This window comes from Phodopus roborovskii, unplaced genomic scaffold, assembly GCF_943737965.1.
Source record: "Phodopus roborovskii unplaced genomic scaffold, PHOROB, whole genome shotgun sequence".
Taxonomy (NCBI): domain Eukaryota; kingdom Metazoa; phylum Chordata; class Mammalia; order Rodentia; family Cricetidae; genus Phodopus; species Phodopus roborovskii.
Window position 1 is genome coordinate 14,338,321 of NW_026126459.1, and position 15,287 is coordinate 14,353,607.

General features: G+C 38.9%; 1 protein-coding gene across 1 annotated transcript in view; it reads right to left on the minus strand.

Annotated features, from left to right (window-relative positions):
* Cpne8 (copine 8) overlaps positions 1-15,287 on the minus strand; it is a 180,782-nt gene that overhangs the window by 88,560 nt on the left and 76,935 nt on the right. The window contains exon 6 of the mRNA XM_051189672.1: positions 14,142-14,218. Within this exon, the coding sequence (XP_051045629.1) occupies positions 14,142-14,218 (77 nt within the window). The remainder of the gene's footprint in view (positions 1-14,141; positions 14,219-15,287) is intronic.

Below are 15,287 nucleotides of genomic sequence, written 5' to 3' on the forward strand. Positions count from 1 at the left end.
TTCAGTCAGTACTACCAAACAATGAAAGCCAAACAAAATCAAACAAAGCACAGGCCAATTGTTCAATACACTATAGTTTTATTATAGTATTATTTTATTATTATATTTTATCTTACTATATATTATTTAAAATTGTCTATTAATTACAAATATAGGATTAAAGTAGGAAATGTTAACTCCAAATAATGTAAGGTTGAAGTGGGAAGTCACTCTTTAATTTAGGACATAATACTGAATTGCCTATGGCCTCACTCACATCATCTGGTGAAAGTGTGAGGAAGATATGCAATACATACTCAATGCACATTACATACCTGTAATAAAGTATCTTTCTGCAACAGAATACTATATACAGTGGATATATACAGTGAATTTGTAAGGTAATTATTCAATACAAAAGTCTGCACTGTACAAGACTGAAGAAAGGTTGTGTGGTTTAAAGCATGAAAAACCCTTAGCACAGTGTGACAGTAGGAGCTAATGTTTACTACAGGGTTATTTTCTCTGAGGGTAGGGAGGGGTGAGAAGTGGAAAAGATGTACAGTGAAAAAAGTATTTATGACAGAATGGTCAAATACCCTCATAATGGTCACAGTCCTGTGATTAGACACCCAGGGTCAACCATTATCTTGAAACTGAAAGATTCTACAAGGGCCATAGCTTATTGGTACTTCGGTGATTATGAAGCCTTAGATTATTTGATGGCTAGAGCCAAGTTATCTCCAGATCACATCAGGTCCCTTTCTAGCCATGCCATTCCTCACCTACCTCAGAGTCTTACCTTACCTCCTGTGATTATCAGATAAAGCCTTTGAAATGAACTTCCACCAGCCCTAAGGCTAAGTAAGGATGCCATCAGATAGCATTTGAGGCCCCTAAAAGATGCCCCTGTCTAGCTCTAACCTGCTTATCTGATGCTTCCACCAATGTATTTTAAAAGTGCCTTGATTTTACTGCTCTGTTCGGTTCCTTTAAAAACTCAATGAAACTGTTACCATGTTGGAATATGGAGTTTGGGGTTTTCAGGTGATGCAAATCTCTATTCCTGTCCTGCAACTATTCATACTTGGCTCCAGAATAAACTAGCTTGTTCTTTTTGAGGTAAGGGTGTGATTTGATGTGAGCAAAACTGTTTGGATTTGCCCAGGAATACACTATGCCTAGACCATATGTTGTAGAAACCACATGTTGTAGATGAGATTCATGGTGCCCCACAGAAGATGGAGCCAGGGGTAAAAGACGAACAAAATGTGAGATTCTAACTAGACTGAAAGTAAAAAAGTTGTTACTTTGACCCTCTGTTGAAGCCCTGGTAGCATTGCGACATTCTAGACAGGTACAGCCCTTTCCTGCAATGTGACTGTGATTCCCTGGCCATCATATTACCAAATCAGCAACAGTGAAACCAAGAATCCCATAAGATTAAAACTTTCCAGGCAAGAGACCTGGCTCACTTTCAGGGCAAACATGAGGACCTGAGTTCACATGTCAGCTCCCATGCAAAAAGCAGGGTGTGATCTCTTACACCGGCTGTGGAGACAGGAGAACTGCTGCTTGCCAACCTAACTGAAGCTTCAATAAGAAACCCTTTCTTAAGTAAGCAAAGATAGAATTAAACACGGACCTTGCCTGGTCTCCAAATGTGGACACAGATATCTGCAGACTCATGCATGTACTTCTTGAACATGTGTGAGTGTGTGTGCGCGCACACATGCGCACCCCCCCACATGCCACAGCATTAATCTGTTATTAACTAAAACTTCCTCCAGGAGCCCCAGGCTTAGAAAAGGGACTAAAAGGCCCTAGCACGAGGCCACCAGCCAAAAGAATAGCCTTCCTCATTGGAAAATGCTTCCCACAGCTCTAAGAGCTTATTACTGATCACTCACCATGAAATATTTCCTGTCTCTTGTCTCCTCTCTTCTAGAAAATTGTAGCACTACTATAAGCAAAATGGAGGGAAAAATGAAAAAGCAAAACCCCAGTTTGGAAAAATTTTTAGAATACACGGAAACTAAGTAGCATCCAACTTGATACCAGGATACCTAAAGAGACTAATACATACAAATTCAAATTTGTTACAGTTACTGGTAAAACCAGATTGCTTCAGTGAGCTCAGGAATGACTTGCTGAGGTTCACAAAGGACACTGGATAAGAAATGTTGCTGCTGCTACTGCTGTTGCTATACTCAGTGCATCTTCACTTTAAGACAGAACATAGAGGGTACAAAATGTGCACTGGCCACAATGAGTAACTACTCATCTCATAAGAAATGCCAGACTGACCAGCAGCACAAGCTTCTCATGCCCCAGCGACCTCTGAAGTCCCTCTAAACAAACACAAAAGCACATCCACATAAAAGTCCAACAGATGAAAACACCTGAATGGGAAGAAACATATTGTGTATTGGTGTATTCTTTACAAGTGTAATTAGAGGGGAGGTACATCATTTCTAAAGATAAAAGAGCTTCACAAGTGAAACCTTTTTAAACTAATGATGGATTTAATTTGAGATACAATTATCTTCCTCTGTAATATGTTGTATGACTAAATTTCATTTCCAAAATTATGGTAAATTGGTTATCAAAGTGAAAATTTTTTCCCTCTTAAAATATATCATATGCCAGACAACTGAAAATAAAACATTTGTTTGAAATTTGAACTACTGTCTTCATCAAGAAATTTGTCACCCTGCAAATTTAATATTGGAACTAAATGGGGTGTTGTTTTATAGACATGGTGTCAGTGTTAATATTGAAAAGAGAAGGGTGCCATTATAGTAGTACAGAATGGCAATTCTTAAACACCTCATATTTCAAAAGCATTTAAGATGCTGTTTTATGTGGCTTTGATGAGCTAGAATACCTATCTATTTATAGAAATATTAAGCTATTATTACTGGAACCTAGCCTGTCTTTGTATTGTAGTGATTTCACCTTTAGCAAGGGCTTTATAATCTAAAAATTGTATCCCAAACCCTGAGAAACAAATGTAAGACTTTTGCATGCAGAAGAGACACTGGAGGTGTGGTTCAGTGGTAGATCATTTTCCCAGCATGAGTTTGATCACCAGCACCAGAGTGTAAACAAAGTAAAATGCTTAACAAGAAATGCATACAAATGTGACTATCCCTCCACATTACTTACTTTGGTAAACATATTGAATTATTATTCTTCATAAGACACAAAATGTATAATAACAGGAGTGTGATTTTCTACTTTTAAGGCTTTTGGAAGTTGTTATTTGGGGGATGGGATGGGAAAGAATTCAGCCTTCAGCCTGTACTAAAAAGATGCTCTGTTGTCCTATTTTATTCAGGGTTGGGTTTTTATGCTTGACAAAAGACAAAAGAGAATTTAAAAACAAGTCATCTAAGATGGTGCTTGAGGCAGGGAGCGGAATTTAATCCTGTGCCCAGAAAAGCTGATGCTGTCAAGTATAAACTGCATGCTTATTTTTTTAAACCATAACTGACACATTTGAGCAAAGGACTGAAAGCACACATGAGAAAGAACTTTATTTTGAAATACCGGTTGACTGAGCAGTTATCTGTATTTGGAATCCTGCCTCCAACTGACTCAGTCTGAATTAAGATCCAATTGCTCTGCTTCTGTGATTACAGAAGGTGTGATAGACACTACTCTCAAAGCAGACAGCGGGTTTTCTGGAACACTGAAGGTTTCCACTTGCTGAAGTTTATTCTCAGGGACAGATATCCTGTGACTCTACCTATTCCTAGAATGACACTGTGCCCCAGTGAAGGCTAAATACACAAAGGCCACTAAACAAACAAACAAACAAAAACTAACACCATATCTGAGTCTCCTACTCAAAGGACTATATGAGCCATGTAGTAGAAACTCTGACAAAAGTTCCTGAGGGAAGAGGTTGTGATCAGACATTCCCTATTAGAAGTTACTCAATACTGTATTAAATGGTGGATTTTCCAGGCTTTGCCTTGTCCTAAGAGACTCCATTTTATAAGCAGTTTGACTCCAGTTTAGGCAAGAAGATGACTGTGGCCCCTATGCAAACCTATAAGCTACAAATAACTTACTTGGGGGGTATAGAAAGGGAGCCTATCAGTTTATTGTGGTGAATTGAGACTGTAGGGGCACATAGACATATTAAAATCAAATCAGGGAAACCAAGACCAAGAATTTATCAGACACACTGACCGAGAAAAGGGTACAACTTTCCTTCATGGACCTCGTAAAGTAACACATGCCTGACACTGTGATGTCATGGGTCTACACCAAACTGTCATCTGATATCTGGTGTGGGCTTCAAGCATAGCCAGCAGAAGAGTACCCAACTGTCCTTAAAGCTTCAGCTCTGCTCACTCTTGTGCTGTTGGTACAGCTTATTAGACACAGTCCATCAACCTTTATACCTATCTGAGCTTGAATGTAGTGTTTCCTGTTATTAGACCCCTTGTGGCTGGACTGTAGAGATTTGGCTCCAGCCATGTCTCCTCCAGGCACTGGGCTGGGTCCTTCTTACCCATAAGGCTCTGTCTCAGTCCATCTCTAAAGCTTTTTGAACGCTACAGCTGCCCTCTTTAACTTGTTTTTATTCTGTAAAAGGAATATATGCATGTAGGTATGTAGACAGATTTACAACGTGCTATGAGTTAATATTAGTTATTAACATTACAGTTAATATTAGTCATTAAGATTGGAATTTAAAAACCTACATTTGCCTCAGCCAGGATACTGGAGTAGGTGGAATTGGCTGACAAATTGCTTCCATTGATACTAAAGAACTTGGTGAATTTATTTTTAGTCAATACATGTTGACAATGGGGAAAACCACAAATTTCATCTGTTTCAGGTACAGAGAACCCACAAAAGAAAGACAAAACAAATTGAAGCAAGCAACCTTGCAGCACCAGGACGAAAAAGCAATGAGGAGGAACACTGGGCACTTTTTGTGTCATCACACTGAAAATTGAAAGCGATGATTTCCAAACAGGGCGATCCTAGCTCCTTGTCCGATTCATTCCTAAACTGGAAGAAATCCAGCTAAACAGCTCAGGAATCACTGATAGAGAGGAAGGAGATACTCTAAGAGAAACTTCTACCTCTCCCTTCTTGTCAGACTCCTAAAACACAGACTCCAAATAATTATAACCCCTCCCCCCAGGAATTCCACACTGGAAAAACAGGATGGCTGAAGGTCTGATACTAGGGACAGATTTTACAAAGTTCTGACAAATTAACACATGTGAATTTCCTGGTGTAAAGTCCAAATTCTGGTGGTTACACAAAAGCCAGCATTCCTCTGGAGCTTGTAAAGCCTGTTTCCCTCTACCAAAGCAGCCATTTCCTTATGACTGTCAGAAGGGACAAATGATCTGTGGTGACTATTAGCATACTGAAGCATATGCTGACCTTCAGGCTTCCTGGGTATCACAAGTATACCTGTTTCACATTTTGGAGTCTATGCTGGCATCCTGGCTCTTCTCATCAGTGTCCCTTACCCTAAACTCCTTCCAGATCATGGGTTTCCCTAACGCTAGCTTCTCATTGTCCTTATAACCCTGCTATTCCTGTTATGCACTCTCTTGGCCTCCTTTGCCCACAGTCTTTGTCTCTCGCTCTCTTCCCCTCTCCTTTCATGGCCTGGTCCAAACTACTGGCCATGTTTAGTCTACTACTTTTCCTCCCTGCTCTGGAATCTTCCAGGTGCTTCTGGCTGTACTCTACCACATATCTACAATAAAAACCTTCCCTTCAACTGTACCTTGGAGCAATCATACTGTCAATTTATATACCTGGCATCTGTTTCTCCCCTATAAAATTGCAACACTGCTACAGAACAGGTTACGAGGAGTCTTTCTCTCAGGTCCAGTTTGCTTTACCAACTTGCTTCCAAACATACTTAAGAAGTGGCACATTTATCTGTTTCTCCTATTACAGGTCAGAATGGTTTGTGTTCCAAAATCATTCCATAAAGATCTTTCCTCACATGCTTTAATTACAGCACTCTGGAGAAAGAGGCAGAATGATCTCTGAGTTTGAGGCCAACCTGTTTTAGAGGACAGCCAGGGCTACACAGAGAAACCCTGTCTTGAAAAACAACAACACAAAACAAAAACAAAACAAAACAAAATTTCCCTCACTTTCTAGTTTGCTTAACCACAGAACTAATATGGATCTACCTGTATGTTGAATTTAAAATCTTAAAGTTCTGTCAAACACAGCAGGGGAAGGCTCAGGAAAGCAGTCATGGGTGCCTACACAAAGGACACTAACACCAGAGAAACAATAGCCTTTAAGACAGTCATTACATTAAAGCCAGCTGATACCTGGGATATTTATTCAGTCACAAAGATGTGTAATAATTAACTCATAATTTGTCATCCAAAGTAAGAGATCATGTGTTATTATCTTCAGTTATACATCAGTAGCAAGATTTCAAAGCAAAGAGGTTATACTAAGACAGAAAGTCCCACCTGCTTCTGCAACTTGCTGAGCAGTGTAGCAAGGGGACAATGTATCCCAAGGGACACCTTCCTCTTATCAGAACTCCCTGCATTTATGCTGGCTCTATCCAGTTATTCACACAAGAAATTGGAAGGTCATTTTCAAAATCATCTTCAACTCTTCTTATCAACCTACCATTGAGACAACAAGCTCAGAACATAGGATTAAGTATTCCTTTCCTCGTCCCTGGTTTGAGCTGTGCTTGTGTTAACAACCTGTAATCAGTTTCTAAACCAAAGCTATTGAAGCACTTAGAGAAAAACAAAACAAAATAAAACAAAAATGAAGAAAAAAACTCCCAAATTACTTTCCACATTCATACTAAACATCATAATAAAAATGGCCTACACACTAGTCCAAGCTAACCCAATTCCCACTCATATAATAGGGAACTGTACTTATTTATTTAATGGGTAAATGGGGGAACTTAGCAAGGTGAGGAACGACTATGCCTTTCATCTTTCATACTTGAGTCTGACAGCTTCTTGACCATGATCAGTTTCCATTAAAAATTCATTTTTCAGATAAACTAGTATTTTATAAGAATCCCTAAGAAACCCATATTTTTATGACAGAGAAATAAGAACTCTCACCAGTGTATTGTTTGCTCAGCATAATGAACATTACTTCATTTTTCTCATATTAAAATGCCTGCAGGAGTTACATGTAAGCCTTAAATGAATGAAGTAAATGTCATATTTCTGCAGAGTGACAGGCTAACCATTCTGGGATTTGTTTCTGTTGGTGTTACTCAAAGATACTTTGATGAAAATAAATTCATTTTGTCAAAATTTTCATGATTCAACATGTCTTTTCTACACCCTTCCGTCTAGAAGACTTCATCTACATGATACTAGCTGTGGCTGGTAGAATTTCTGAATAACATAGAGTTAGATGCTGCTGTGGTTTTTTGGACACTGTCCCCCCTTGACCCCACAGAAGAGACAAATTTTCTTTTATTTTATGTTGCTCAAACATCTGTTATCCCTCTGAAATACACTGATTTTTGATATATTGTATAGCATTGTCTTAGTTATTTCTGTCGCCATGATAAAGTACACCAACCAAAGCAACTGAAGGAAAGAAGCATCTCTTTGGTTCACAGAGAGGATTACAGCCTGCCATTTCACAGAAGTCAAAACAGCAGGGATTTGAAGCCCCTAGTCACATTATATCCATAAAACAATGAATTAATGCATGCCTGGGAGAATTCCTCATTCTCCTCTCTACACTTATATAGCCCAAGCCCCTAAGCACAGGGTGTGGTGCTGCCCAGAATATACAAGGTCCTTCCACATCGAGTACTTTGAGGAATGTAACTTCTCAGTCATTCTCAGAGTCATTCTCCTCCCAGTTGACTTTAGACTGTGTCACACATAAATGTCACAGATATGTATATGCATTCTCAGGCTCTTTACACACACCAAGGTTCTTCACTGACACTGAACTTGAGTTTGATTTCCTTGTTGTGTAAGAAAATACATATATCAAACACTACAGAAATTTAGGACACTTAATAGTAACCACATTGTCATATTAAAACAGGTAATAAAAAGTGGAACTCATTACCTTGATGTGGTACTCAGGAACATACTCAGACAAAGTAATTGTCATACTTTTATTTAGGTGAGAATTTACATAAAAAAATCAAGTTTGATTTCTGATTGTCCTTTCCCTAAGTTTACTTACTGAGTATCTACCTTAACAAGCAGAAAGAAACAAAACCAAAGGAGAGAGAAAGGCAAGGACTATGAAGTCAGAGGGAGGAGATAAAGTGATTGTCTTAAGAGGTTTCTCCTAAGTTACTAGATACTTTTAATGACAGTAGTAACAGTAGCCACTATTTCAGTGTTTATTAAACCCAGTGTTCAAGACAAATTTATCATATGAAATATTACTATTATTATAACTCTATGAAAAGTATATTATAAGGGTGTTTCTAAACAGGCTCTGGAGCTGAGGAATTTAAAGCAGTTTGTTCCAATTACAAACCTGGCAAACGGAGAAACCAAATTCTGATTACCTCCAAAACTTAGGCATATCCCCTCCATTCCAACAGCTGTATATTTTCCTCTATACCAAATTAATTGTTCATGCAACTAATGAAACTCATAGCTATAAAAATATAACATGTCACAGTTGAGATTTTGGCTGCTGAAGGCCCATTAATTTAAAAGGTTCGGTTTCTAGGGAACACTGTTTAGAAAGTGGGACCTACTAAGGTCTTTAGGCTATTATTGTATGCCCTCAGGAGGATGGTAGGGTCTTGTAACCTTCCTCTCTTTTTTCAGCTCTACAGAGAAGGGCTGTGTGTTCCTGCCATGATCTTCTGCCTTCATACAAACCAAAGCAATTGAGCTAATCCATCATGGAATGGAACTTTGGCAGAGGAGCCCAGTATTTCCTCAGGTTCTTGAAGTAGTGTTGCAAGGTCAACAGTGGAGATATAAAGACACCATGTTACACATCACATTACTACCAGAACTGAGACTAAATAACACTGATTCTAGTACATATCACTAGTACATGTAATCATACATGATTCTAGTATACATGCCACTAAAGTAAATTATATAGTTTAAAATCATCGGGTTTGTAGTCAGTGTCTTGCTCACTTTATTGCTATTATAAGACACCATGGCCAAGGCAATTTATGAAATGAAGTCTTTATTTGGGCCTCATGGTTCTAATAGGTAATAGGGTTCATGACTATCATGTTGGGAAGCCTGGCAGCTGGCAGGCAGGCATGGCACTGGAGCAGTAGCTGAAAGCTTAAATCTTGTCCACAAGTGCACAAGGTATGGGGGCAGGGAAGGAAGGAGAGGAAGAAAGAGAGAGAAAAATACTGGGGATATCCCAGAATTTTGAAATTCAAAACCCGCCCCCAGGGGCGTACCTACTCCTACAAGGCCACACCTCTTAATCCTTCCCAACAGTCCCTCCAACAGTGGACCAAGTATTCAAAACACATAACTCTATAACACCCATTCTTATTCAAAACACTAACATCACAGATAATATACTCCCAGATATTTTTGAGATAGTTTTACAGCCCAAACTATGTGCAGAAAGCAGCACAATAGAAGTGTGCTCTTTTTTCATCTTAAATTTATCATGTTTTTCATGTTCTAGACAAGCTGTCCTTGTTTTAGCACCCCTCATCCTCTCACAGTAATAGTGATCTCTATAGGCATTCACAGACAACACATCGAGGGTCACACTGAAGTCATCAATATGCCAACACTGACAAGTCAAACTTCAAGTGCCAGCAGACCCTATTTGTGTTGGTTTTCTCATCCCTGAGTCATCCTTCAGCTTTGTCCTTCTCTCTACCTTTTTTTCTGGTGAACCTCAGCACCTCTGTGTCTCTCTCTTGAGTCCTATGAAACAACTAGGAATCCTGTGTCCAACTGACAGCCTTAGTCTGGTGTTCAAGTATCTGTCACCTCTGAGCTTGCATTCCTGTGCCCCAAAGTCATGCTCAGAACCTCCCTTTAGCCTACATCCAAAATCAACTGCTTACACCACAAGCTACTGCTAAAATAGCACCTGGTACATCACCATAAGGGCTGATGTTCCTCTCTGGATTGTGGACCTGTTTTCTTGTCACTGGCACATGTTCTTAAACAGATGCATTTGTGCCTGGCTGAAAAGGACAAGACCAGAAAACCTATTGCTTGAGGACCATAATCCTAATTTTCCCTACAGAAGACTTAAATTGGAGCTCACTCTTGTTTTCTTGAGACAGCTGTGTCCATCACTAAGCACCTGAAAGATAGATGAAGCAAGGCTCTGAGAGCATGACAAAAAGCTGGATGCAATCTCACAGCATGAGAAAACACAGGGCTGAAGGGGTGAGTGATGCTAAATAATGATGGGACCTAAAGAGAGGGGCTGGGAGCCACAGGGATGCAGCCAAAGCCATAAACAAAGTAAGCAGCAAAACACCAAAACAGGTATAGTAGTAAAAATTTGGTAAATTTTTTTGACCAACAAAATAGACTTTCAGGAAACTGCAAAAATGTTAAAATGCTAATACAGTGAAAGAAAAATTTTGGATGCCATTTCAAATCACCTCACTTTAGTTCTTAGAGACTATTTTTTAAAAATTATCATTTTTATAAGAAAATAAAACCCTAAGTCTTTAAAGTCTTTAAAAAAACAACCATCACTGAAGCCCAGAAATACACTAGTTAAATTTAAATTAAAATTAAGACGTGGTAAAATGTGGCTACATACAAGAAGCTTTTTTTTTTTTTTTTTTTTTTTTTTTTGGCCTTAGTGACAAACCTGGCTTAGTTGCCAAAAGCTTGGTGAATAATTTAGGATGTTACTTTTTCTTCTCTAAATCCCCAAATTTTACAACTATTATTCATTTAAAAGCCTGTGTCTGATGAGGCATGATACCTCTGCTGCAATTAGAGAGCTGAGAAAGGGGCCTCTGAGCATCTTCTTAGATCAGGAGCAAGCCCATATAAAGGGACGAGAACAAGGGAGTACTCTGAGTAACTTAGAATGCAAAGGGGAAACTAATTAAAAAATAAATGTCTGGTCTAAATGAATTAGTGAATAAATGTTAAATTATTTGGATAGCACTATTTAGGACAAACAACATATGGGACTCAGGAAGAATTGTCAAATTCAAGATGAATCAATTTTGTTTATCATGGGAACATTTCCTACCTTGGGAGGTACCTCATGCCACATTTCAGAAGTGTGTGCTCAGCAGGGTGGGGAAGATCGCCAGAGTCCTCAACAGGATTGCAAAGGTACTGCCCACAAGTGAGAAAATGTGTAACTCCTATCTCTATCCCTGGCCTTGAGGAACGGGCCTGGAAATTTGTTTTTGAATGGCTGCCTGGTTAGCTTGTGAGAGAGTAGTCCCAGAGAGGAGGGTCTATGGTGAATAGATACACACTTGTCCTCTAAGGAGCCTGTGCATGGCACTGAACTTCCTATCTTTCTCGTTTTTGTATTAGTAATATTTTGGCTTTATCCTTTTTTCCACAGCCATTCTCTTTTCCACTAAAGGAGCATTTCACATCCCTCAACTTTTTTCTTCTCCCCACCACAATCCTGATAGATGAACTCATCGGAAATGATACAATATGTGAAAATGATGCCAGTGCATCTGCAAAAGGGGTCTGAAGCTGCAAGAATCTATGGAAGGGCCAGCTCCTTTGATTAACTAAACTGCCTTGACAATGCAGGTAGCTCAATAGAGCTTTTAGGGAAAGTGTTTCCCTGGCTTTCTCAACACAACTGCGTTTTTTCAAACAAGAAAAATTTTCATTTGAGGCTGAAGTAATGGAGTAAAATGCTGTTTGCTTAGAAGCTGCATTTTCACTGAAAACCCTGAACCTCAATCTCAGCCTGAGGGCCTTATTTTTCAGACAATCTGTGTCTTCCAACACATGCCTCTCTCAAAGATGGAGTTTTTCATGAAACACAGCTTGGTTTTGAGCAGGAGGACTGGAGACTACATGTGATTGTTTCAGTCCCCTCTTCCCCCAATTGAAGCAATTACTGAGCTCAGAGTGTGGGTGTGTTACTTGGTACTTCTCTAACAAAACCAAAGTATCATGGTGCTAGCAAGCTAATCACATTTGGCTTTACTCTCTTAACCATGACGGTGTCTCAGCTTCCCTCGCCTTTCTTCTAATTCATTTGTCTCAAGTAGTTAACATCCACACCGCAGGCACTACCTTCCCACAATTTCTATAGTTGTCTTCTTCCTTTTGTGACTGGTCTCTGAGATATTCAAATTCTTAATTTCCTTACCCACTTCTACTAGTGCTGGTTGTCTAGCCCACTTTCTTAGGAAACTCTCAAAATCTCACTTTCAAACAAGAAGCCTACTGTGCAACAATATCTTGGTGTTTATTTGCCTGAGAAAACTGTGCAGTAAGGGCATATGTATTACTTAAACATCTGAGTGAACTGTGTTGTTTTCTATGACACACACACACACACACACACACACACACATACACACACACAAATATCACAGTTGTCTAAATTTTCAAAATCCCCTATAGATAAAACATAAGAATTGGAATCCATACTTATCATGTCAATGATTTTAAGACTCTGTCTTATTAACAGCCCATCCCCAGCATGGCTCAGAAAACCTGAAGGACATTTGTGTAAAACCAGCACAACTCAATAACTACTAAGTTCTCCTAACATCAGTAGTCTTGCAAACTTTACCCTAGGTCTTGTTACCTCTTAGCATGAGGTGGCATTTGTTGGCCTCTTTTAATGAAAAGTTAGAGTAAGCTGAATCAAGGGTTCAATCTTATGCTATGCTATAGTGCTCACACATACCCCTAATGAATATAATAATCTCAACTTTTAAAAGACATTTAAAACTAATAAGTGCAGAATTCTTTTACTGGAGGAAAAAATTTGCAATTAAAAAGTTTTCTGGCAGTAACTAGATAGAAATAAATTATTTATAAAAAGAATATTTAAAAGGGAATAGATATATTGAAGACCTCAAACTGTTTTTTGGCAATAATTTTATAAGAAAATCAAGATAAATAAAATAAATAAAAATGAATAGACTTACTAAGCTAAGATGTTTTATATGACACTGATACATATATGATATTAAATTTTATACAGAATATGAGAAAGATAATGTGTTATTTCATTTACTTGGGTTAAAGAGGAATAGATAGCATTGACATATTTATTTTGTAATGTGATGAAGACAGGGCTTAAATTTTCCCTAAAGTTTGAATATTGTGGTTAGTCCTCAGTTGTTGGCTGGGTTTTCCTAGATATCCTGATTTATATACATAAATCAAATTCTTCAGAATCACACACTTCTTCCTCCACCAACTGCTCCAGCAAAAACCGTTATGAAATTCTGTCCTTTGTTCTCTGGGGATGACAGAGCTGCTGCCATCTCAAACCAGAGTATCCACCAGCACAGGATCTGGTCTGCTGGTCTCTCCTCCTTGAAGGAGGGGACCACTGTGAATGACCTTCTATGGAGACACTAGTCTCTTCATCTGGCCTCACAAGCTATCACACTGCTGCTATAACAGCAAGTGGTCTCAAAAGGTGCTAGATACACAGGAACCAGCTACCACTCAGGCTGATGAGGGACTTCTCAGGGGTGAAGCTGTTTGGGGCTCATAGACCATCAATCTGTAAGTAACCTCTGACCCATGTTTCTAATGCTCAATAAACTCACTGGGTCATTGCACTGTGTTTGGATGCCATCACTTCTTTGGTTTGTCATGGATGCTCTACTGGAATGAACGTAATTGTTTATGTCATTCCCCCCCCCCCAATCCAGGGAAAGTAATGTAGCAATTAACTTACAATTTCAATAATCAAAATTTATTAAGCATTCTGACTTAACAAAGTGAATTTCTTTTCCATAAATATTAAATCTAATAACATAAACAAAAAGAATACAGTACATTTCAAATCTAATCAATTTGGGTTTTGAACTTTTTAGCATAAGGCAGCTGAAATGCATTCTTTATTAAAATCTCAAGATTAGTTACTGGAAGAGAAAATTCCAGGAAAAAATTAAAACCCATTTTTGTTCTACAACCATATATTCATGAGTGTCAAACAGCTAACACAGAAACGCCAGAGTTGACATGTCACTGTCTGAATTAAAAAGTACTTACACTATTGGCTTTTCCAGACGACTTCCCTGTGAACCAACAATCTCCCCCAATGTACAAAACACTTGTCCCAGAAAGTCCTAAAATAGATAAAAGGATTAAAGCTCATAAGTTCCCAGACTGTTATGTAGTAGATATCTTGTGCATTACTTTTGCATTTTTATTACCAAAATACAGAATTCTCGATTCTAAAAATAAGTCCAATATGAATTGATTTTACCATGCTGCTTTCCTCCAACTTCACACTTTAGTCACAGAACCAGTTTGTTGGTTTGAGCTTTCAGATACTGCAGTGTCACAAGACCATAAGACAAGGGCTCTGCCACCATCTGGATACACGCACTGATAACATAGAACATAAACCCCATGATCCAGGACAGCCCAGATGCTTCAGAAGTCTGTGCTATCCTAAAAGCTCTTCAGGGAGGAACTCTGTGCATTGAATAGTCCAAGGGAAGCCCAGTGAATGATGTTTCATGTTTATGAAAAGAAGGCTTGATAAATGTGCTTGTTAAATGTACAAAGTGTGATACTAAGTTCACTAGAGTTTCAGAAAAAAGGCTTCTCAAATTAAAAGGAAAAGACTCATGCTTGGAAGTTACTACTGGCTCCATTGTATAGATAGAGAATGGAGACTTGAAGAAAAGCAACTTGCTCAGAACCATAATGAAAACCCAGAAGACAGACCCAAGACTCACTGAGGTACTAGGTCTAGACATGCTGCCTCTACTTCTAGCCAGTGAGAGAGGAACTGGACTCAGATACACATGAAGCCAGCAAACTAAGAAATAAAATTCCTCATTATTCAGTGCTAGGAAAGTGAGGCGGATGGTGTCCCAAGTCCAAGCAGGAGACAAAGCCCCATGTAGACTAGAAAGTGAGCCTGGAGAGACAGGATTGAGTCAGACTAAACTGTTAGTTCTAGAGAAAACATCAGATTATCAGTATGCAAGAGGTGAGCAAAGAAAGGAACCCAAAGGGAAGGGAAGAAGTGTAGGTGAAGAGCCAGGACCTTGAGTAACTCCCTTGGCTCAACAACTGGAAGTAACCAGACAGCTTTGGCCAGTACAGGGACATAATCAGTAGCAGAGCATCCAGACACCATGCATCTAGTACTAGCTTGCAGCATGGGCTCATGACAGGAAAGAC